This window comes from Ostrinia nubilalis, chromosome 24, assembly GCF_963855985.1.
Source record: "Ostrinia nubilalis chromosome 24, ilOstNubi1.1, whole genome shotgun sequence".
Classification (NCBI taxonomy): Eukaryota; Metazoa; Arthropoda; class Insecta; order Lepidoptera; family Crambidae; genus Ostrinia; species Ostrinia nubilalis.
The window spans coordinates 3,588,853-3,611,366 of record NC_087111.1 but is presented as its reverse complement, the minus strand read 5'-3'; the positions used below and the strand labels follow the sequence as shown (position 1 = coordinate 3,611,366).

At 35.2% G+C, this 22,514-nt stretch overlaps 3 protein-coding genes across 4 annotated transcripts in view; 2 read left to right on the top strand and 1 right to left on the bottom strand.

Annotated features, from left to right (window-relative positions):
- LOC135083866 (uncharacterized) overlaps positions 1-3,553 on the top strand; it is a 41,040-nt gene extending 37,487 nt beyond the window's left edge. For both annotated transcript variants that reach the window (XM_063978612.1, XM_063978610.1), the window contains exons 4-7: positions 309-498; positions 892-1,105; positions 1,947-2,074; positions 2,504-3,553. In XM_063978612.1, the coding sequence (XP_063834682.1) occupies positions 309-498; positions 892-1,105; positions 1,947-2,074; positions 2,504-2,584 (613 nt within the window). In that variant the 3' untranslated portion in view covers positions 2,585-3,553. The remainder of the gene's footprint in view (positions 1-308; positions 499-891; positions 1,106-1,946; positions 2,075-2,503) is intronic.
- Positions 3,554-3,640: 87 nt separating this feature from the next.
- Positions 3,641-6,755, bottom strand: LOC135083895 (ADP-ribosylation factor-like protein 3). Its single transcript, XM_063978650.1, has 5 exons — positions 6,612-6,755; positions 6,270-6,530; positions 5,928-6,060; positions 5,201-5,304; positions 3,641-4,401 (listed from the first exon to the last, which is right to left on the bottom strand). Exons 1-5 carry the CDS (start codon positions 6,612-6,614, stop codon positions 4,357-4,359), a joined length of 546 nt encoding a protein of 181 aa, XP_063834720.1. The 5' UTR covers positions 6,615-6,755; the 3' UTR covers positions 3,641-4,356.
- A 426-nt stretch (positions 6,756-7,181) lies between these two features.
- LOC135083909 (H/ACA ribonucleoprotein complex subunit 2-like protein) lies at positions 7,182-9,040 on the top strand. The gene is made up of 2 exons (XM_063978665.1): positions 7,182-7,502; positions 8,324-9,040. The coding sequence occupies exons 1-2, from the start codon at positions 7,264-7,266 to the stop codon at positions 8,553-8,555; spliced, it is 471 nt and encodes a 156-aa protein (XP_063834735.1). The 5' UTR covers positions 7,182-7,263; the 3' UTR covers positions 8,556-9,040.
- Positions 9,041-22,514: the final 13,474 nt, after the last annotated feature.

Here is a 22,514-nt window from a genome sequence, read left to right as displayed (position 1 = left end):
TTGCACTGAAGAAGCAAATTAAGGTTCATTCTACACTTGGCCTAGGCGCAGACCACCCGATTCTAATTTGTCGAATCGGCCGATACCAAATCGGTGTAATGTGCGCACTTTCATACATCTCCATACTGATTAACAACCCGACCCTTCTATCGGCCAACTAAAAGACGGTGGTCTGCGCCTAAGCTTACCACACACGGTGCAGGACTGGTCGTCGCGACCTGAAAATCCTTTGGGGGAGGCCTTTGTCCAAGCAGTGGACGTTATTTGGCTGAAACGAACTACACTTATTACATCCTATACCTTTTCAGATACCTCGGCTCCGGGCAGTACATCCTCAACAGTTTTCTGGACGCCCAAGGCCTCCCCAAGAACATTCACTTCGACATGACAAGACCAGAGACGTCTCTGACCAAACTCATCAACTACGGGCTGAAGAAATATATGGACATGGACACGGACGTGTCGGGATATGTGAAGTCCGCGATGGAATATATGAGGGTGAGTTTCAATGGAGTTCTGAATAAAGGCAATGGATAGCGGTGATGAAAGAAAATTGAAAGAACATCGCTTGATCTTGTAGCGTAGCATTGTAGAACAGTGCTTGTTTTCCATTCTTCTTTGAAAGATAAAACATACTTAAAAGTAAAGGAGGAAATTGCTCTCGTACTAACATCAACTAGAAATGAGCTGATGATCTTCAAACGATTGAATATTCATAAATTAAAGCTAAAAACGATCTCGCTGACGCTTTCTACTAACAAAAAAACCGCATGTAATCCTGCGTTTAGAAGCCAAATACAGGCACACAGAGAAAAACACTGTTTTTGCGTTAACAAACTTATTTTTTGATAACTATGTACCTACTTACCATGTCCGCCATCTTGTCCCCAGCAAACCCTCAAAATGGCGGAGACAACCACAAAGAACATCGCTTCCCGCGGCGACTACAACGCGCTCGCTGACCGCATAACTGACACCCTCAACTTGGAAGTCATAGAACCGGTGCTGAGGGTCTACCGGGCGTACAAGCACTCGGTGCAAGCGCCGCATTGCCAGGAGCATCTCATGTGCTTGGTTAACAGGCACCATGATAAGGAGAAACGAGGTATATTAGTCATACCTAAGAGTAGGCGCACACCGTTGATTTTTAGTTGGCCGATAGTTGTGCCCGATTTTAAATTGTATGAAAAATCGGCCAAATCGAATCGGCGTAGTGTGCGCACTCCCATACATGCCCATACTGATCAACTGCCCGACTAAACTATCGGCCGACGAAAAATCAACGGTGTGCGCCTACTCTAAGAAGGTAACAGAAATTAACGCCCGTATTCAAAACGATCCTTGCTTAAGTGAAGCAGCAAATCGAACGCACAGCGTTGAATAGAGCTCTGTGATTGGTTTGCGTGTCACCCTGTGAGTCCACGCGCACTGTGAGATCGTATAGTAATGTTTGTGAATACGGGCGTATGTTTCCAAAACCATGATTACAGGGCGACTGCCATCGAAGATAATGGCTATGATGTTAATCGCACCAATGTAGACACTAAACTCTTTAGACGATTCTAGAATCGCAGGAAAAGCAAAAGTACTAAGTATGTAAATACATACACAGCCCACAGAATTTCCAAACGTAAGTGGCAGTGAACGGGGCGTACAAGTACATACTCGTAGCTGGTAGAACTGATGACCGTTGGGGCAGAAAAGTTTTCGAGTAGCGATCAAAGACCGGTAAGACGAGAGCTGGCCTCCCCCAGGTGAACCATCTGGTGACGATCTGGTGAAGGTCGGGGGAATCACCTAGATGCGGGCAGCGCAGGACCCATCATTGTGTGGAAATCCTTGATTGGGAGATGCCTTTATCTAGTGGACATCATTTTGGCTGAAACGAACTCTTTATAATGAGCCCTAATAGCACCTCTAACCCCACCTTTACAATCTTATTACAGATCTCCCAGGATTCAAGGCTGGTCTGACCAAGCTGAGCAGTCTGGCCGCGTCTGCTGCCCTGAGCTTCCAGAACGGAAAAGGTTTCTGGGACCTGTACAACGCTATACAGAATGACGTCAACTGCGAGGTGAGAATCCGCTCTTATTAACCCTCTAGCTAGACTAACACCCGTATTCACAAACGATGCTTGCTTAAGTGAAGCAACAAATCGAACGCAGAGCGTTGAACAGAGCTCTGTGATTGGTTCGTGTGTCACCCTGTGCGTCCACGCACACTGTGAGACCTCATAGACAATGTTTGTGAAGGCGTAAGAGTGGTAGTACTTATTATTATTCTGTGGTAAGAGCTAGTGAACACGTTATAAAAACTGAAAGTTTGTCAGTAAGTACATGCTCCTAATATAGGTAAGAATGTTGTTGCATCATCATCAACCCACGTTCTACTATGATATACTACGTTAATGTGCTACGATTTTGCGATAGATATCATTTTGTGATTTTTTCACACTCACATTAAGAAAAATAAGATACTTATATGATATTTTTTTCTTTTTCAGGCCGCATACCCTGCAGACTGTTCTGCCTTCCACGAACACGAACTAAAAGTTACTACAGAAGTATACCATAGTGAATTATAAAAAAACATTAGCTAGTTTTTCACCGTTCTTAATAAAATTTAAGTAAACCACAATAATAATGTTATTTGTATAAATCAAAGCATTTATTTTAGTTTTAGGTTCCTATCTGTCTAAAATAATTACATTATTAATATAATTTTACATAATTATTATAATAAAAAGTTTAAGAAGTACACGTCCACTGGGTGTTGATTGCTGCATAAATGAAAATATAATTTATAATTAAACTTATTTATTTTAGTTACCTATACTATATTTGTTTAAAAGTTTATTTAGCAATAAATTAAAAATGTTTAGGGTCTATTTTAATTGTAAAATACAAAAAAGTATAGCACTTATTTTGAATTGAATTGAAAGTATTCTTAGATTTTATGAAGCGTCACAATATATTTTTCATCTTATATTGTACTTAGTAAATAAAAATATGGATTTTTTTAAATGCGAGAATAATATTTTGTGACCAATAGGTACGTGTAGTTTAGATAATTTTAAAATAATGAATGAGTTAGTTTTGCTGGATATTGGTGCTAAATGACTTATTGCAAATATGCAATATATTTTTTGAATCTTAACTTCTACACTTCCTAACAATTACTAATTAAAAATAATATTTTAGTTTCAACTAACTTTGTCAATAAAAGATGGCGGTCGCGATTGTGACACGATACTAAAAAATTAGTAATTTAATTTAGTTCAATTGGTGTTAGACTTTACACATAAAATTCTTAACTAATACTTTTTTAACTAAAACATGTCTAACTTCTATTTCACTCGCTTACTTTTTATATTCTCATCAAAAATGTCTCAAAAATAATGGAATATAACATTCTTTCATTTTTCAATTATTATTCTTCCTCCATAAAATTATTTGGTTGTGAACCTATGTAAATATTTATTAAAAATCCGTCCTATCTTATAATTACTGTAATAAGTGTATAATTTAATTATTAAATAAAAGATTTGACATTATTATAATAGTTTTATTTATAGCATTGGATGTAACCGACAACCAGACACAACTAAAACTAAACAATATTAACCAATATAAGTCCATAAATAATAATAATAAACGCACCTAAATTACTAAAACTAATAAGAACATAATTATTAATAATTTTTGGTCAATTTTATAATGACTAGCTAATTACATTCAGTAAATCGTTTAATTTATTAATATTTTAAGGTATATTTGTTATAACCACTATAATACTACTACATTATTTTTGTAATAATAATATTTGAGACATCAACATTTCAAAGCAAATGGACGGATTTATTATATCATTTCGTTATCAAAATACTGCACGTTTTAGATATTTACACCTGGTCTAAATACCTACGTTCTAAATAATATAATTAAAGATAAGAAAGATAAGATTGTAACATCATGGATTATTGGAAACTTTAATGATGATTTAGTGCAAGAGATAAGTTTTAAATAGAACAAGTATAATCATTGCATTTGTTCAAACAATAAATAGTATAATGAATATAAGTAGGTATACTTACCATTTAAAAATATACCTATATTTTGATCAAATTGAAGCACATTGAAGCGTCAACATTAACTATGAGGTAATAGATTGAAATTACATGATTTTTTGGAGGGACTTTAACAATCCGGCAAGTTAACTGCGACCCTTGCAGCCGTGACGTCACATGGACGCTCTGGTACGAACGGGGCGAACGCGGGTAGGTGTACTGGTAAGTAGGACCTCATTCCAGTGAGTTGCGCAGTTAGCTCAATCGGGTTGTATTAATACTTCGTAAAGTTACTTTTTAACAGGAATGTTCTTGCATACCCACTCCATTCCTTCCTGTAAAAAACATAATACGCTTCAGTGCTATTGTAAATAATAATCGATTGCTAATCTATTATCATATTGACAACTTTCTCTCATAATTAATTAAGTTTTTAGTTTTCTTAGATAGCAACAGTTCCTACCACCAAATGCAAAAGAAAATAATCCCTTAGGATACTTAAAATGGAGAAAAAATACTGATTGATAGGTATTTTTATTCAGCTAAAACCAAGTTAACCAATTCTGGCAAACCTGAGATTTGCTGTTTAAAGATTTGCTCTGTACCTATAGTTTTGATTGCTCAGTAACAATAGAGTTGTCCAGTTGTGCTTCTTTAATCTAAATTATATGTACGCACTAGAAACTGTGTTACCAGTGATGACTTATGGTTCGGAAACGTGGCCTCTCACTATAGGCCTTATACAGAAGCTCAAAGTTGCACAGCGTGCTATGGAGAGGGCTATGCTCGGTGTTTCTTTACGAGATCGAATCAGAAATGAGGAGATCCGTAAACGAACTAAAGTCGCTGACATAGCCCGACGGATTAGCAAGCTGAAGTGGCAATGGGCAGGGCACATAGTACGCAGAACTGAGTGGAGGCCGCGTAGCGGAAAACGCAGCGTGGGACGTCCACCAACAAGGTGGACCGATGACATCATAAAGGTAGCAGGAAAGCGCTGGACGCAGGCCGCTACCAACCGGGTAACATGGAAAGCATTGGGGGAGGCCTATGTTCGTGGACGTCCTATGGCTGAGATGATGATGATGACTAGAAACTAACAAGCCTGAAAAACTGACGATTTGATTAAAGTACCTTCACACCAGTACCATCGGTGGCGACACACGCCTGTATCTGCCAAGTCCGGTCTCTGATCAGATGAAGGCCAAGATGCTGGGCCACCTCACTCGCTGGCAAAGCTGAAATAAAACAATTTGTTGATGAATCCACATTTAAACATTTCGCACTACACAAAAGGCATGTACAAAACTTTCAACTCAGATAATAATCCTCCCAGTAGAGCGCAAGTTATAATATAATAATTTATTTATTTATTTCTCTCACAACAGATTAGGAAAAACATTTCGTATAGTAAAAATGTATCAGTTTAACTATAGACCAGCATTGTGAGAGCTGGTGCCTATTGTAGATTTTAAGAAAATCTGTATTACAGGTCACCATGTCCACTCTACGAAATCTATTTTATTAAATAATTATACATTTTAATAATTGGTAGATTCCTAGAAGTACAGAGTGGGTTTTGGATAGATAGGCACATAGCAGTTACACTTATTTCTTTTTCTTTGCATTGGGGCAGGGGTTTCCAATCTTTTTAATCCCGCAGTGCAGTTACAAATTTAGTTCCCCTGCATTGGGGGTTAAAATGTCATGCTGTTCTATCAAATTAATTACTCTGAATAAACTACTCGATAGGTCTTCTTTTTGTACTGTATAACTAGGTGTGTCTACCTGATTTGTCTTTTAAAATCCTATATCTATGTTATTAACTTATTAAGTTACGTATCAATCAAAGTGAAGTTACCCGAAGACAAGTCTTGTTTATTGGCGTACACCAACAACGGGACCGCACGTAGCTTGTCATCTTGGAGAAGTTCTGCTAGCTCCGTGCTAGTCTCTTCCAAACGCTGGTGGTCGGAACAATCCACTACATAGATCTAAACCAGGTAAGTAATGAAAATATTTATTTGACACTTTTATACAATTACTAATTTAACGTCTAATGACTTAATGTGTATATTGGTATTCTAGGAGCTGGATGAGAAAAGAATGTTATGTAAATAAAATAAGACTAATTAAAAACTCATATCTATGAGTGATACTAAGAGATTTAAAAAAGTACTTGATTTTAGGTATTTTTTCTTACCAAAATATCAGTATTTTCAAAGTAATTCCTCCAGTACGGCCTTATCTTTCTCTGCCCGCCGATATCCCACACATTCAGCTTGAATCCACTGGACAGAACAGATTTTATGTTGAAACCAGCTGTCGGAGTCACATGGCTAACGTCTTCTGACGCCAGCTGCTTCAAGAGCGTAGTTTTACCGGCATTATCTAGCCCGAGTAGAAGCAAACGAAGTTCCTTATCGGGGCTAGAGCGCAGCTTCTTTAAAATACTAAGTAAACCCTGAAAAATTAAAGAATTACGGTCACCAAAGTTACACGGAAAAATATGGTTTTCAGTAATAAAAATAAAGGGATAACATACCATTTTCGCTATAGTTGGAAGTGTGATTAGACTAGAAGAGATTTTCTGTTTTTAATACGCTAAATCTTGCTGCATAATTGAATTATTTCCTTCGATTGGCGTGATTTTATCGAATCAAATTGTTGACATGACTCTGTTTCCATGGCAACGGATTGACAGCGCAGTTTTTTTTCTAAAATATAAAGTGCAATGAAATTAAATTCGTTCAGAAATAATAATTACCGGTATTAAATATAATTATTTTGTTATAAGCCAACAATCAATAATAAATATCACCATTCTTTGTTGCTTTTGCTTCATATGTTCACAAAGCAAAACTGGTTGAGTTTTCAAAGGAAAATAGTTAAATCCATGGTCATGGTCTTTATTGATTTGTTTTCTTTAGTCAAATATTACATCAGTGTGTTTACCTCAACTTTCATTGCGCGATACATCACATTCGTGATTATCGGTCATTTAGTGATCATTAAAAGATTTTTATATTTAAATAACATTAACGTTATTTTATTACCCTATGTATTGCTTTTTTTGTTCCTGAACGGTAAACGTCAATTTTTGACATGTGTCAATTTGAAATCACGCACGCGCACGCTGCGGTTGTTGCTTTTGGTGTTCACACGTGGGAAATAAATAATACTACAAATAAATTGAAATGGGTAAAGTGAAACAAGAGCCTGTAGACCAGGATGAGCAAGGCGATGTCTCCATCAAAAGCGAGCCTCAGAACTACGAAGACAAAGTCGGCCACTGCAGTGTGATCGCCAAGCCTATGGCGCCGAAGAAACTTAGCAAAAAGATCTACAAACTAATTAAAAAATCAAGCGGCCACAAGAACTACATCAGAAACGGATTAAAAATCGTACAGAAGCAGCTCAGGCTAGGAGAGAAAGGGTAAATAACTTTATTTTTTGTTTCAACATTTTGAGGTTATAGCACTGTGTTTATCTATTGTTGTAACTGCATAGGTTTATGTGTAGAGAGCTATATTGTTCTCAAATTCAAATAAAAACCCTATAAAAATGTCTAAAGTATAATTGTTTACAATTTCTTGTATGTAAACAATATATCAGCAAGATGTACAGTCACGGAATGAAAAGGTTCGTCAGTTTTCAAATTGATTCCTTCAACGAATCGCGAGCACATATTACCTTTTGAAACTATGTTACAGAATAATCTCGAGTTAGAGAAAATAATCTTTAACTGTTCGTCAGTAAAGTTCAAAATTATCCAGATCAAAGTTGTTTGACGATTTATCTTGTCAAGAAGATTATTATGATTGATAAACTAAAACCTTCTTGTTGGTTCAACCTGCCACTATTATTTCTATTAAATAAAAAAAACTACTGTCAATTGGTCAATGTCATCATTGCATTGCACTGATGGGATAGAAAAATAAACAAGCAAAACCTTATTTGTTAGCAAACGTCATATTTATTTAAATGTTAGCAGCACTGTTTCTTGCACTGTTATGTTGGCAGGTTTGACTCTTACAGTACCTAGTGCAAGCGAAAACCGACACTAAGGTGACGAACCTTTTCATTCTGCGACTGTACAATCATTAATCATCATTCTTCTATTTAAATTATTTTTCTTTCAACTCTTTCTGCTGCAACCTATGTCCAATATGGTCCCAGTGTGACTGCAAGACAAACATCATCCTCTCATCTCTTGGTTTGGTAACACCAACTTATTATTGTTATTTTCTTCTTCAGGATCGTCTTCTTTGCTGGCGACATCTCGCCCATAGAAATAATGTGCCACTTGCCTGGTGTGTGCGAAGAGAAAGACGTTCCATACTGCTACACTCCAAGCCGAAAGGACATCGGAGCCGCCATGGGAACTATGCGTGGTTGCATCATGGTTCTCGTAAAAGAGCACGAAGAATACAAGGACTTGTACGATGAAGTCAAAAGTGAAATCAAACTGTTAGGACATCCATTGTAATTTTAAGCTAGCAAATAAGATGTTAATTTGGGCAAGTTTACTGACAGTTTTGGTCTATTGCATTTTGATCACCGGGATTTGATCACCCAGGTGATCAAACTGATCAACGTGGACTCCAAGCGACACTGGTGTCCTTTGATCACCCATGGATAAATAGTCCACTTTGATCACCTAGGTGATCTTATCAATGGGTGATCAAAGGACACCAAAATGTCGCCTGAAGTCCTTTGATCACCCAGGTGATCAAATAGACCAGTTTTACTTCTTAGACACAAAAAACACTAATAGCCCAGTAAAAAGACGTTATTTTTCTGATAATGTGAACTTGTTTTAATTAGCTATAAAAATAGATTTTTAAAAGCCAAGTGTTGACAACATTTGACAAAATACCTAATTTTAAGTTAATGTTAAGTAATCATTGTAAAATCTATACATAACAGAAACTAAACGCTGTTATGTAAATGAAATAAATATCTTTACCATCATCTCTTCTTTTAATTTCTGATTTACATACCTACCTATAATTTAAAATGCAGCTTAAAAATATAAAAAAGTCCTAGCTAAATCAAAAAATAGGTAGGTACCTACCTATGTACTTTATTCAAGTAAATAGAAATATTTATAGTGCTTGACTACTTTAGGACTAGAATTCTATTCTTTTTGATGGCTGAATTAAGAATGTAGTTGTGTTAAGAAGATATTATATTAGGTTTGTTTATAAATAAAACAGATATCATTACACATACATTTAATACATTTATTAAAATCTATGGGTACGTAAAAAATGGCAGATCGTCATACTGACAGTGAAGATTGGCAAATTACAATTAGTTTAATTATGCACTAGGATCACTAGAATGCCTAAGCTAAAAGATCTATTCGCTTACGGAGTAGGTTTCAGTACGTTCAGAACTACAAACTATGAGGGTAGTTACCGATACTAAGTGCAAGGGTTTGACCGCATCGACTCCTGAAAATCTTTTTGTACTTATAAATACCTAAATAGAATTAAGTTCATGGAAATGCCAAGTTTCTTTCTTTACTTACCAGTCTCTAGTATTTATAGTATTTAATAACTGTTTTATTTATAAATAATTTTAAACCAAATAGAGAGGTTTAGAGCTTATGGCTCTCGTATTTGCGCTTAATGCTCACCAGTTGGCGCTATTATTCGTTATTACTCGGTGAAAGATTGCTATGAAAATTACTTCAGGAGCGCAATGCGTTTCGCTATGAACGTGACATCTACCTACTTTGAACGTACTGAAACCTCCTCCTTTAATAACACTAGTAATTGAAGCAAATGTTATTTTATTGTGACCCTGCTTTTGGATGAGTGCTCGAGTGAGATCATTATATTAATCCATTTTAAAATATAATAAGAAAATACAGATTTCCATTATGCGAAGATAGAGACAGACAAATAATTTTAAATTAACTCTGTTAGGTATAGTGAAGACAATAATGATATTTGTACTTCAAATTCTTAGGAGAACCGTTTAGCTATATTAATGTACAGTCGACAGCACGTTAGACTATAAATTATTGATGTTTATTAGCCTTTATTACAATCACATAAGACTATGTTTAGTTTGACGTGCTGTCGTCTTTACTCTTCAATCATGACTCAATAGAAATATTTAAGAGTTCGTATTATAAAACGAAGCTTAATGCCCGTTTTGACCATCAATCCCTGATTTTTAAGTGACCCATATGAAAACAAAATTCCTGGTGTACCATAGGGGTCACTTCAAAATTTGGGATTGATGGTGAAAACGGGCAAACTCACAAATTACAATCTATTCTTGAGTGTAGAGTATATGAGCGACATTTTACAATACGGCCCTACTTATTTTCAACGCGAATTTGAATCTTATTGCTACTGCTGTAGAAACGAATTTCCAATTTCTATGTAATCATGATTGAAGACCTAGTTCTTAATTACACATAAAAATGTAAACGATATCACTAGATGATGCAATAGTGAAGTTTTCATTATCGAAGCTTATTTTTATTTTTCTTTAGTCAATACTTTAAATTAGAATAAAATGAGGGCTATCGTTTTAGCGCTCACCAGTTAGCGCCACTGTAGAGTAAGGTCCTGTCACTTGCTAGTAGCGAAGACAGTGGCGCCAACTTGTGAGCGCTAAAGTGGTAGGAGGACTATCGTATTTGCACTCATCAAGATGGCGCCACTGTAGAGTAAGGTCCTGTCAATCGCCAGGGGTGCCAACTGTTAAGTATAAAAACGATAGCCCTCATTGAAGTAATCACTAGGACCTCGCTAATTCGGTTTTTTCTATCGTGAAATAAAAGATAGAAATGCGTGCAAGAATTTACAAAAATATTAAACAGTCCATCATTTATTCCAAAATGTAACTCATTCATGTAGCTGACTGTACTTTTACAAAACAAGTTGAATGGTATTACTTAATTAATTTACTAGGATTTACAAATATTAAAAAAAAGATAGAAATATCGTATCGAAGACGTTTACATTGTAACTGATATACAAATTAATTGCAAAAACGATTCATCACAAAAAATTTGTAAACTGAAATATAGTGAAGCAAAGGTTTGTGCAAGAAAGAATCAAGTAGGTATTTCGAAGTGACTTAATCACACATACATATCACACGCTCCGCTAACCACTATGGACTGAGGTGTGTAGTTGAATCAAAGAGCCATCAAACTACAGCGGGGTTACTCCGAAAAACGTTGTCCGAAGTTTCGAATGTTGCCATCCCTCTCACGCAAAGCAGACGCCAACGTGAGCGACAGTGACAGATAGACCCGAAACTACGTAAACTACGGCCAACGAGAAGCGATACCAAATGTAAACAAACCCAATGTCATGGGTGAACCCGTCTGACTGACATATTTGGCGGGAGAACGAGACATTACGACAAATACACAAGATGGGAAAAGACATAATATATTATCAACTCGAAAGTCGTATCGACCTTTTGTATCGCTGCTAGTTGACCGTACTTTAAACGTTTTGGAGTAGCCTTGCTGGTCAAGCAACTAAGTCGGTACCTGAAGTATGAGAGCGGCACTTGAGGGGTGACAATATAATGACGTAATAGAGCATACAAGTCTGAACCACATCTGAAGTCTCGCTGACGTTTCACGTCACAAATACACCCTAGCGTACCGCTCCCATATTTCAGGACTGACTCAATTACGCGCCAGAAATGAAGTACATTTTTTATAAGGCCACAAAAGTAAAAAACAACATCAGCTAAAAAAACTGTTTTACAGCTATAATTATGTCAAAACTTGACAGTAAAATCCAACAATGTTCATGCAAAATATAAAATTACGTACCCGCTAACAATCTCAATAACAACCCCAAACTTAAGTAGGTACAGTCGACAAAATAAAAATCATTTGTAAATGAAATAACGGTAAATTATACGTCAATATTACTCAAGTTTGAAAGAATAAGATCGAAATATAGAACCAAGTATGTACCTAATATAATAAAAATAAAATTATTTTACTTCACGAACAAAACAAAGTGTCAAATAAATTCAAAAATATACATAGTTTTTTCTTCGTTAAAATAAAAGATTGTAGATAAATATTTTGCCGATTGTACCCAAAGTGGGCGTGGTTTGACCATACGCATCACAGCTCCGATATAAACCTATCACAGACTACATTTCTTTTCAAGCCATAATACTAAGTACTTACAGCATACTTTCTGGATTATTCTTGAGTCATTTTTAATAAAATACATTAGTCCAATTTATAATAAGCAGCGTTACAACCAAGATAAACGCATTTAAGAATACAAATTAGTTGTGATTGATTACAAACTTACAAATTAATTGATTACAAAGGTTTACAATAAGAAATAATATGGTTTACACAAATATACTTAACAATAACATAAAATTTAATTTAAAGCAGGTAATTCAAGCCCTACATACTCGTATGCCTTTAAAGGCATTAATTAAAAAAAATGCAATTATTACTTACTATTCGCGTACAAAAATATTATGACTAAAACTGATTCTTTGGATATTTTAATCTCGAATATAATTCAATAAATAGAAAATTATATAATTATAAATATTATATTCTCAAATTTCAATCGCTGAAAACAATCAAAATAATGTATGTTTCAAATTGATTGATCAATTTCACTTCAATCATTTGAATAAGTAATTCAATTTGCATAATTATAATATTGAGATGCAATATAAATATATGAAATAAAAAAATATATCCTTCAAATTAATAAAAGATAAAACCCTAAAACTAATTAAAATTACGCACCCTCTAATATAATCCATCAAAACTAACTTTTCTTTCATTAACTACCCACGATCCCACAAATCAGTTATTTACTGTAATTATTGACGTTTCATTTCCTTCTACTACTAGAAACTACTATAATAAGAGCAGAGAGAATGATCCAAAATAAAACAAAATGATCTTATATGGGTTTCATTTTTACCTATTGAGGTACGGAACCCTAAAAATTGATATAGTTCCAAAATACTGAACTGTCCTATCGATGACATTGACAGCGGGGCGCCACCGTCAATACCGAATCGCTGGTTCCGATTTTTGCCATGTTGGAAACCATATAGTTGAACGATGGTAGCGCCCCCCTGTCATTGAATTTGGCGGGACAGTTCAGCGTGGGTCATCTATAAAAATGTTCAATCCATTGGATTGTGACTGTGATAGTTCATAAAAAAAGAAACTCATAATAATGCGCAAAAATTAGGGTCCTTATACATTTCGTTCTATTGATAATATTATGACAATTTTTCACTCGACATTGGCAGAAATAAACCTCCCAGAGAGGTTTGGTTGCCACAAAATAATTTAAAAATAAGTCTCGCTGACGTTTGACAAAAACGCGTAATGTTCATATAGTTCCAAAATACTGAACTGTCCTATCCATGACATTGACAGTGGGGCGCCCTCAGATCATAGAAGGGAATAGATGTGAAACGGGGGCGTGGCGCGTGTCTCCGCGATATGCCCAGAAACGAACATCGCCCGCGACGCCAGGTTAGTCGCGATTCACTCGTACTGAGGAAATGTTCTCCGATATTGTTGGATAATGCGTCGTAACGTGCAATAACATAAGTGAAACGAAGAACTACAGGAACAATGAAGTCATTTACCACATGTAAGTATTGCAAATCCATTGGTATTTTGCTTATAAATAAAAAAAACTAAACATTTTTACGAACGAATTCAGTGCCGTGACATTTACTGCGATATCGAAATTAGTGGTGATAAAAATTCAAACACGTTGTACATTGACGATTTAGTTAGCAACCACTTTATGTCATGCGTAACTACTGCGCAATGTATTTTATTTCTTCCGATATCCACTGACGCGTGAAAATACACAGTACGGCCGCATGTGCCGGTCGTAACATAGTGCAGGGCTCGTGTTCTAATACGGTTTCCTATTATCGATAAATAGAAGTAAATTATTATTTTCTATTTTCTAATTTTGAATGAAAAAATCATTTTTAAGTTTTTTGCGATTTTTAAGTTTTTGCGATTTTTAAGTTTTTACAAAAACAATAACAATAGTAGAAGGGATTAGTAACTGTCAACTATGTAATTACTATAAGAGCTAGTTGAAAGCCTAATATAGGCATTATTTTTGATAAACATAGGCGGTACGAATTTCGCCATAATTAAAAAGTTAATGCGCGATAGTAGTTAATAATAATTACAGTGATCCTGTTATTATTATTAAAGTAAATAATAATTATATTACCAATATTGTAAATACTGGTAAAAATCGCAAGTACCTAAAAGTCATGGGTTAAGCCCATGACTTTTCATACAAACTTTGTCAGTCTATAACTTATATACTCCATCGATAACGACATTGAGCTTTGGTTGGGGTAAATTAATATAAGGTAACTTCATTTAGTCCCAATAATTGATTCTGAGTTTTTCGTCCATACAAAATGGAACTGACTCCTTTATGCAAAAATCGTTAAAGAACATAATAATAACGTATAATAATAAAAAGGTTTTCATACAAGCATTTTTTAAACCAATTTCGAGCCTTGCCCCCAGGATTTAAAGTATCGATATCTTATCGACTCCATTTTATCTTTCTTCTCTCTAATTGCTTTTTTCAAAGTGTGCGTCACGTCACGCGGCCATTGATTGGCCATAAGGCACGCCTTCTGGGCCCCAAGTCCGCTAATTTACAAATGGCTCAATTGAATCGTAATCGAATCTCAATAGAATTATTTGACACTATTGGTATTCTGCTAATAAAAAAAGACCAATGATTTTCCAATGGCATTCCATTGAACTGCCATTGGACTATTTGGTAGTCTGCTCTTCAATCGTGTTACAATCGTAAATCGATTGTGGGTTAAAATGGTATTCTACTATTATTTGACGTTTGTTTGACATTTGGTCCAATGAACTCTCAACACTCTCAATGGCAATTTTGCTATTGAAGTACGATTGAGCAACAATAGGTGTTTCTGTGGTGTTTGTATGATTTTTGTGTTCGTGTTTCGTTTAAAAATTAATTATGAGACCATCAGTGGCATGTTTACGCATTTTAGCTTTGACTTATACCCGATAAGTATCGAAGATGGATCGGTGGATGCCCTAACAAGATTTACCTGAATCGGAACATTTGTAAAAACATTGCGACTCGAAAAGGCGGAAGTGAGGGTCCTGACGGAGATCATCATCAACATCACTGTTGAACATAGGAAAGGAAATCATTGGGAGAGGTCCCATGATTTCCATAATGACCAGTCAGTAGCAGCCTGCACCCAGTGCCTGCCTGCTGCCTTTACGAGGTCGTCGCTCCACCTTGTCCTACACTGCAACTTTCAGTACCTGGCCTCCACTTCAAAACCTTACTGCCCCATCGGCCGTCAGTTCTGCGTCCTCATTTCTTACATACTTTTATTGTTTGGTGTTGGAAATACCTACGTTATTACTTGATGTTATAGTTTCTATAGATTTTGGATTCCCGGAGTGTAGGCTGCATAGATGGCACTCATATGGCTATCCTGAGCCTGGTCATACACGAGGAACAATATTATAACAGAAAGGGACATAATTACCTTAATATTACGGTTGTAACTTATAATATGACTTCATCATCATCATTTCAGACATCCACTGTTGAACAAAGGCCTCCCCCCCTAAGTATAATTATGTGACTTATAAAGTCATAGTCATATAATGTTTTATTGCATCATGTTGGTTGGTACATAAAATTAAGTCTTAAATACAATACAATCCCGGAAACATGAGCCATGTTAGGGAATCACATCTAAATAATTAATTTATTATAGGTAGCTACACTTTATCTTAATTATTTGAATACAATTGCTAATTATCTTATAAAATTATTGAGATCATAAAATGATTTAATATAAAAAGATTTATTTAAAGCCATTCTTTTAATTTTCTAACAAAATAATAATTATCTTATTTAATATTTGTTTTTTTCTTTTTGTTTCTTTTAGTATCTTAATAAACACTTTTAAATTGACATGGTGATATTATGTGCCTGAGCGTACCAGATGTAATTTTGTAAAAGGTTTGGCTATCTTATTGCTGTGTCTTAGGTTTATTAAAATTTATGTATGCAAGTAATTTCTACTAGTATTTAAGTATATTAATCTGTAATACTATCATGTCACTACCTTGTTTAATATACCAATCAATTTTGTATACGCATTCTTATAAGATACACCATACAAGAATGCATGGTAAATTCAGTGCGAACTGCTCCTGAATCAAATGTACCTACTATTGCTATTTCTAATTATTTATATTAACTGGCAGACAGTGGTGACTGAGTTTGTTGCGGCACTTCTTCTCAGAACTTGCCAAATGTTGATCTTGAAGCGTTGGTAGGGTAAAAAGTTTATAAGACATGTAGAGGCTCCTCAAGAGAAAAATATTTGACGATTTGTAAGTACTATTAATTAGTTCTTTCTCTCTTTCTTTGTAGTAGTTAATTCTAAACAAAAAAAGAAATTTTGACTTTGACTTTCTTTCTTGAGAATACAAATCATTTTCAATCTTGAGCTTATTCAATGAAGATTTTTTCTAACAAATTTACACTAAAACATTCCTACATTAGGCTACATTGATTGGCAAGTGTCAGAATATTAAGTCTCATGAAATGAGATCTGCGACTGTCCATATATCTGTGATGTTAACAAATTCTATTGCATATTTTTTGTAATATAAAATTGATTAACTTCTGTAGGTACTATTACCCCAAAGAATTATCCCATAGTTTAGCCAAGCATTAGCATAAGCAGGCATAGTAGATACTTGTAGCAGTTATTAGATCCGTGCAGTTTTGTGAATTTTGAGAGTGAGTATAATAGCAATGTATGTGTGGTATCCAATTAATATTTGAATCTATTTCTATTCTTAATACTCAATAAGCTTATTGCTTCCATAATAGTAATTTAAGTGTTTAAGTAGGTAGGTACTTACATATGTGTTACAAAAATGTGAATTTATTAGACGAATTTTATACTATTGTTATTAAATGTAATATTTGTATCAAGTGGTTGTTTTTGCCTTGATTTAATTAAGATTTATGTGATTCTGAACATAACATTCTGCGTGTGAAGCATTACACATTAAAATCAATATATTAGATTGTTGAATACACACTTAAACACTTTTACAGATTACTTCAGACATAAAAAAGTAATTGTGCTTATACCTACTGGTTTAAAATTGTGATTTTCATTCAAAATATCATTAAATTCAACCAAAATTGAAATTGGCCTAAATAAATTTGATAATTTTCATGATTTTCATAACATTGACATGTCAGTTGACAGATGCTTTTTTAATTATTGACTTAGTCCTATGTAATTACAGCCAATGTGTTAGAAATAAATGGTTTTAAATGACTCTAGATCAATTTTTATCGACAAACCGCTTCATTTTCATTAGTTTACTTTGTAATAGAATCACAGAAAATAAAAAAAACGTATATTTAAAACAATAGAATAGTTCATTCACTCATTTTGTCCCTTGGTAGATTTTGAAAGGATTTTAATGGCAACACCATTATCTATTCAATTACGATCCCATTACAATTACATTACGACTTCATTGATATTGTAAACAAGTTTTAGCAGAATACCAAATTTGTCTCAATCGTAATGGAATCGTAATTGAATATCAATTGAATAACAATAGCTTGTCATTTAATTAAAAATAGCAGACTTGGGGCCCTGGCCAATCACAGCACTTTTAAGCCGGTTGCACATGTTGTCGTAGACTCTCAGTCGCTTTGTTTTTACACAGTTGAATGTGTGTGTGGGAGCTGTGGTGGGGGAAATGTGGGGACACTGGTTCTCGTTGTAGTTACGCGCGACTTCATATCTATTCTCTTTCTATGATCTGAGGGGGCGCCACTGTCAATACCGGATCGCTGATTCCGATTTTTGCCATGTTGGAAACCATATAGTTGAACGATGGTGGCGCCCCCCTGTCATTGAGTTTGGTGGGACAGTTCAGCGTGGGTCATCTATACACACCGAGTACTCGGCCGAGCGCTCGAGTATGTGACTCACTCGCCCAACTGTCTCGACCGAGTAAACATTTTACTGTCTCGCCCGTTTACTCGCTACGTGTGATCAAGGCTTTACCTCAGGCACTGACTCAGTTAAGCGTTAAACTTGTAATAAGCTAATAAATACAAATAACATATTTTAGATTATACAACGCAGAGCTTTATTTTAAAGATAGAATTTTCCCTATTTAACCTGAGGGCTTGTGAGTTTACATCACACTAGCGAGCGCGTTAAAATAATATATCAAGATTTTAGTTCTTGGATGTTTCCGCTAGGGGCGCTGTACAATCCGTCATATATTTAATGTCACTTTTCGCTGTCGACATCGAATGCGTTTGACGTAAACTCACACTACGCCCCTTGATGGATTGAAGCACTGAGGGCTATCGTTTTCGCGCTCACCAGTTAGCGGCACTGTAGAGTAAGGTCCTGTCACTTGCTAGTAGCGAAGACAGTGGCACCATCTGGTGAGCGCTAAAGTGGTAGGAGGACTATCGCATTTGCACTCATCAAGATGGCGCCACTGTAGAGTAAGGTCCTGTCAATCGCCAGGGGTGCCAACTGTTAAGTATAAAAACGATAGCCCTCCTTGAATCCACCTGGATAACGAGTGTAGTGATTTTAATCCAGAATTATTTTATACTTAAATCTAATGAAATCGCACTTATCACGAAATTAAATATGACCCTTAATTACCTTACAACACTAAATACAAGCACCAAGCTAAAACCTACCATCGCGGGTTGGCATAGAGCGCATTTTAGCTCGTATTTACCCAAGTTTGCTACCAAATGTCCATTTTTAATTGAGTGCGTTTTCAGTTTTTTTAAAAATTGACAATATTTTTGGAAAAAATGACTATGAAATAGCAAATCTTGGGACTTTTCACGTCTTGTTACAACAATAGAGGCACAATGTTTCAATCCCGAACGCAAACGCTTCATTAACGATCTTAATTCCATTGTAACAAGGTTTAGTTTTAAATAAAGCGCATTTTGTGGACAAATGAGCATTCCTAATACATTATATTAGTATTAATGAGGAGTTCAATTAGTTAGGTGCAGTTCTTACATTTTAAAACTACGCACTTCCTTTCTAAGTTAATACTCAGCCAGTTTGACAGCTGTCAAAACCACAGATATGGATTAGAGTAGATGCAGCAAGTTGCTCGTCAAAGCGTGCCATTCCGATATGTCCAAATGGACATACATGGTCGAGTGATGTTCATGTTATCCGATTACAACAATCGGTTACGATGATTTTACGAGGACAGTAGTACGAACACGGTAGAAAGAAGAAATTATTTACGGATTGAGAATTGTAATTAACAGCACAAATCTATATAAATAAAAATGAATTGTTGTTCGTTAGTCTGATTAAAACTCGAGAACGGCTGGGCCGATTGAGCTGATTTTGGTTTTAAAATGTTTGTCGTAGTCCAGGGTAGGTCTAAACGGTGAGCAAATAAGGAAAAATTGCGATGGCTTATTTATTGCCTTTAAGGCGGAACAGAGTTCGCGGGGACAACTTTTTGATTTATTTGTTATAAATCAAGAAGTTAGGTCAGTGATCGCAGTAGGTATACGTCTATGTATACGACAGCACTGGATTTTGTCGTTTAGAAATATCTTCAAAACTAGATAACTGACTTAGCTTTATGAAAGAAAACGTATTGGCAAAACTACGCATTTTTACATTTATTAAAAATAAAAAGCTTGATTAGTCTTTATTTTATAAAACTAGGTCAGGTACTAGGATATTTAAAAGTATGAAATTAGGTAGGTATGAATTACTAGTAGTACTATTTAACACAATGGAATAACGATCATTACTTTGATATACATTAAGCACAATAAAAATATTACATATTTGAAAATTAATAATATAGAATGACGTTTACCGCTACAAAAGTATTTTAATCAACCCAACAGACTAGCTATAAATTTAACAAAATATCAGTTATATCGGAATTAATTAATTTTTGAATCGAGTCACACGATATCATTCGATGACTTTGCGAATGCAGTACGATGATACGATTACTTTTACGTTGCGGCAATCACTAAAATTCGCTAAAATGACACTAATGACGTTTAAAAAGTGGCACGCTCGGCTTCATACAATTTTTGACACATGCTGCATCTATCCATATCTGTGGTCAAAACAATAATAAAATGTCAGAAGTGGGTATTATAGTTCTAGCACATAACTTAGTGAGTGCCTGAGGTATGGGAGCAGCACGGGAGGGGTGACATTGACATATTATGACGTGACAGCATACAGGGTGTCCCAGAATGGGTGAATCAAAGTGATAGGGGGGTAGCTCTTTTAATGTACTATCCCTAAAAATATGAAAAACGATTTTAGAATTCGGATGTTTTTTTTAAATAATGTGCTCTAAACTTGAAATTAGTCATTATTTTCAAAAGTTTGTTTACAGATAAACGAAGCGATCATGTACAATTAATATGAGTAAGAAAAAAGTGCAAATAAACTCCAATAGCTTAGACAAAGCTAATTTATTTTCACTTTTAAAAAAATGTTTTTGTGTCCTCTTATGCGCTTTATTTTTATTTTCATATTTTTTAGGGATAGTACATTAGTAGAACTACCTCCCCTATGAGTTTGATTCACCCATTCTGGGACACCCTGTATAAATCTAAAGACCTGAAGTCTCGCTGACGTACATACCTCAGGCACTGACTGAACAAGCACTTGCCTATAATTTTACTTGGCTCACGTCATATCATACAAACATGTTTTCTATGTTATTTAAAAATAGTAGAGACCACAATGTTGAAAAATGCAAGAACTATATCGAACGAAGTATTAAATAATAGTCTTTAAGTTTAGGGGGTGAAGATTCAATTTTAATTACAGTGAGAATACCTAACTACGTTACAAACTGATGCTTCAACTAAGAGATACCTATTTTAATTAAAAAGGTTATCTATCAAGAGGAACAAATAAATCACAGATTGAAAATAAATTGCGATACTATCTACTTCGGTCAATAATAAAAAAATAAGAAATATTATTATTTATCATTGCACAAAGTATGCAATTGAGTAGTTGACACCAATATTTTAAGAGATATTTTTAAGCACAATTTTAGCCATGAAAATCAGACACAAATTAAACAATTCAAAAATGTTCATCGTCATTGGTGGAAGCTTTGAAGTTTATTTAGTTGTAGCAGAGTCTAAGCATAAGTGGAAATTGCTCCACCGATAAAAATTCTTAAATTATGGTGGAATGCAATCTTCTGCCTCACCTTATCCCGTTACGCAGAGTTGGCTTATTATAGTGGAATACAATTAATAAACAACTCAAAATCTATAGTCTGTGAAGTCGTTTCATATCGCCGATCACGCATATCTTGGTATAGTCTGGTCTGCGAGCACGTAGAATTTTGTCCAATGACCCCAAGCTACCCATCCTTATCGCTCGCGCGTAATTATGTTGCTGTCGCGCTCGCACACTCACTGCGGGCGCCCGTCGGACAGTCGCGACAGCAATATAATTACGAGCGAGCGATAAGGATGGGTAGCTTGGGGTCATTGCACAAAACTCTACGTGCTCGCAGACCGGGCTTTAGATCTTAAAAAGCATGCGAATTCATTATTAGTGTTAACTACTCAATGCAAAAGAATATGCAACTTGTAAAAAGAAACATGTCACCAAAGAACGTGAAAAATAGTGTTTTAGCTTTATTTTGTAGTTGTATCGTACCAAAAATGCTTCGTTCATTCGTTAATTCATTCACCTATTGTTTTTGAATAGAGTGCATCTTATGACATGTGCCTATTTTAAAATTGCATACCCAATGACGTATTACACAATATCTTCCTAAAACCACCACTAGAACTTAAATAAATCTTAGTCTAGAAGTTGAAATTAGCTCATATTAAAAGATCTATATTACATTGTCGTATAAAGGGATTGGAAAACGCTTGTAAGGTAGTAAATTCATTTAACAGTCGATAAGTTCAAAATGTATTGTCTAATGACGCCCGTTCACAAACATTACTATGAGATCACACAGTGCGCGTGGACGCATAGGGTGACACACGAACCAATCACAGAGCGCTGTTCAACGCTGTGCGTTCGATTTGCTGCTTCACTAAGTAAGCATCGTTTGTGAATACGGGCGTAAGTGATGTACTAAACAGATTTGGCCATGAGTTCTCTTTTTAACATTAGCGAAGGCGTATCGTGCTATCCCGCTCTCGTGTTTTATTGGATATTTGAAAGTGAGTATTTATAAACCAATCTCATGTATGAGTGGTGGAAAAATGTAGCATAATAACTGGATTGTAAAGTTTTTCTATGATAATAATGTCGTAAAATATTGACATACTTAAATAAATACATAAGA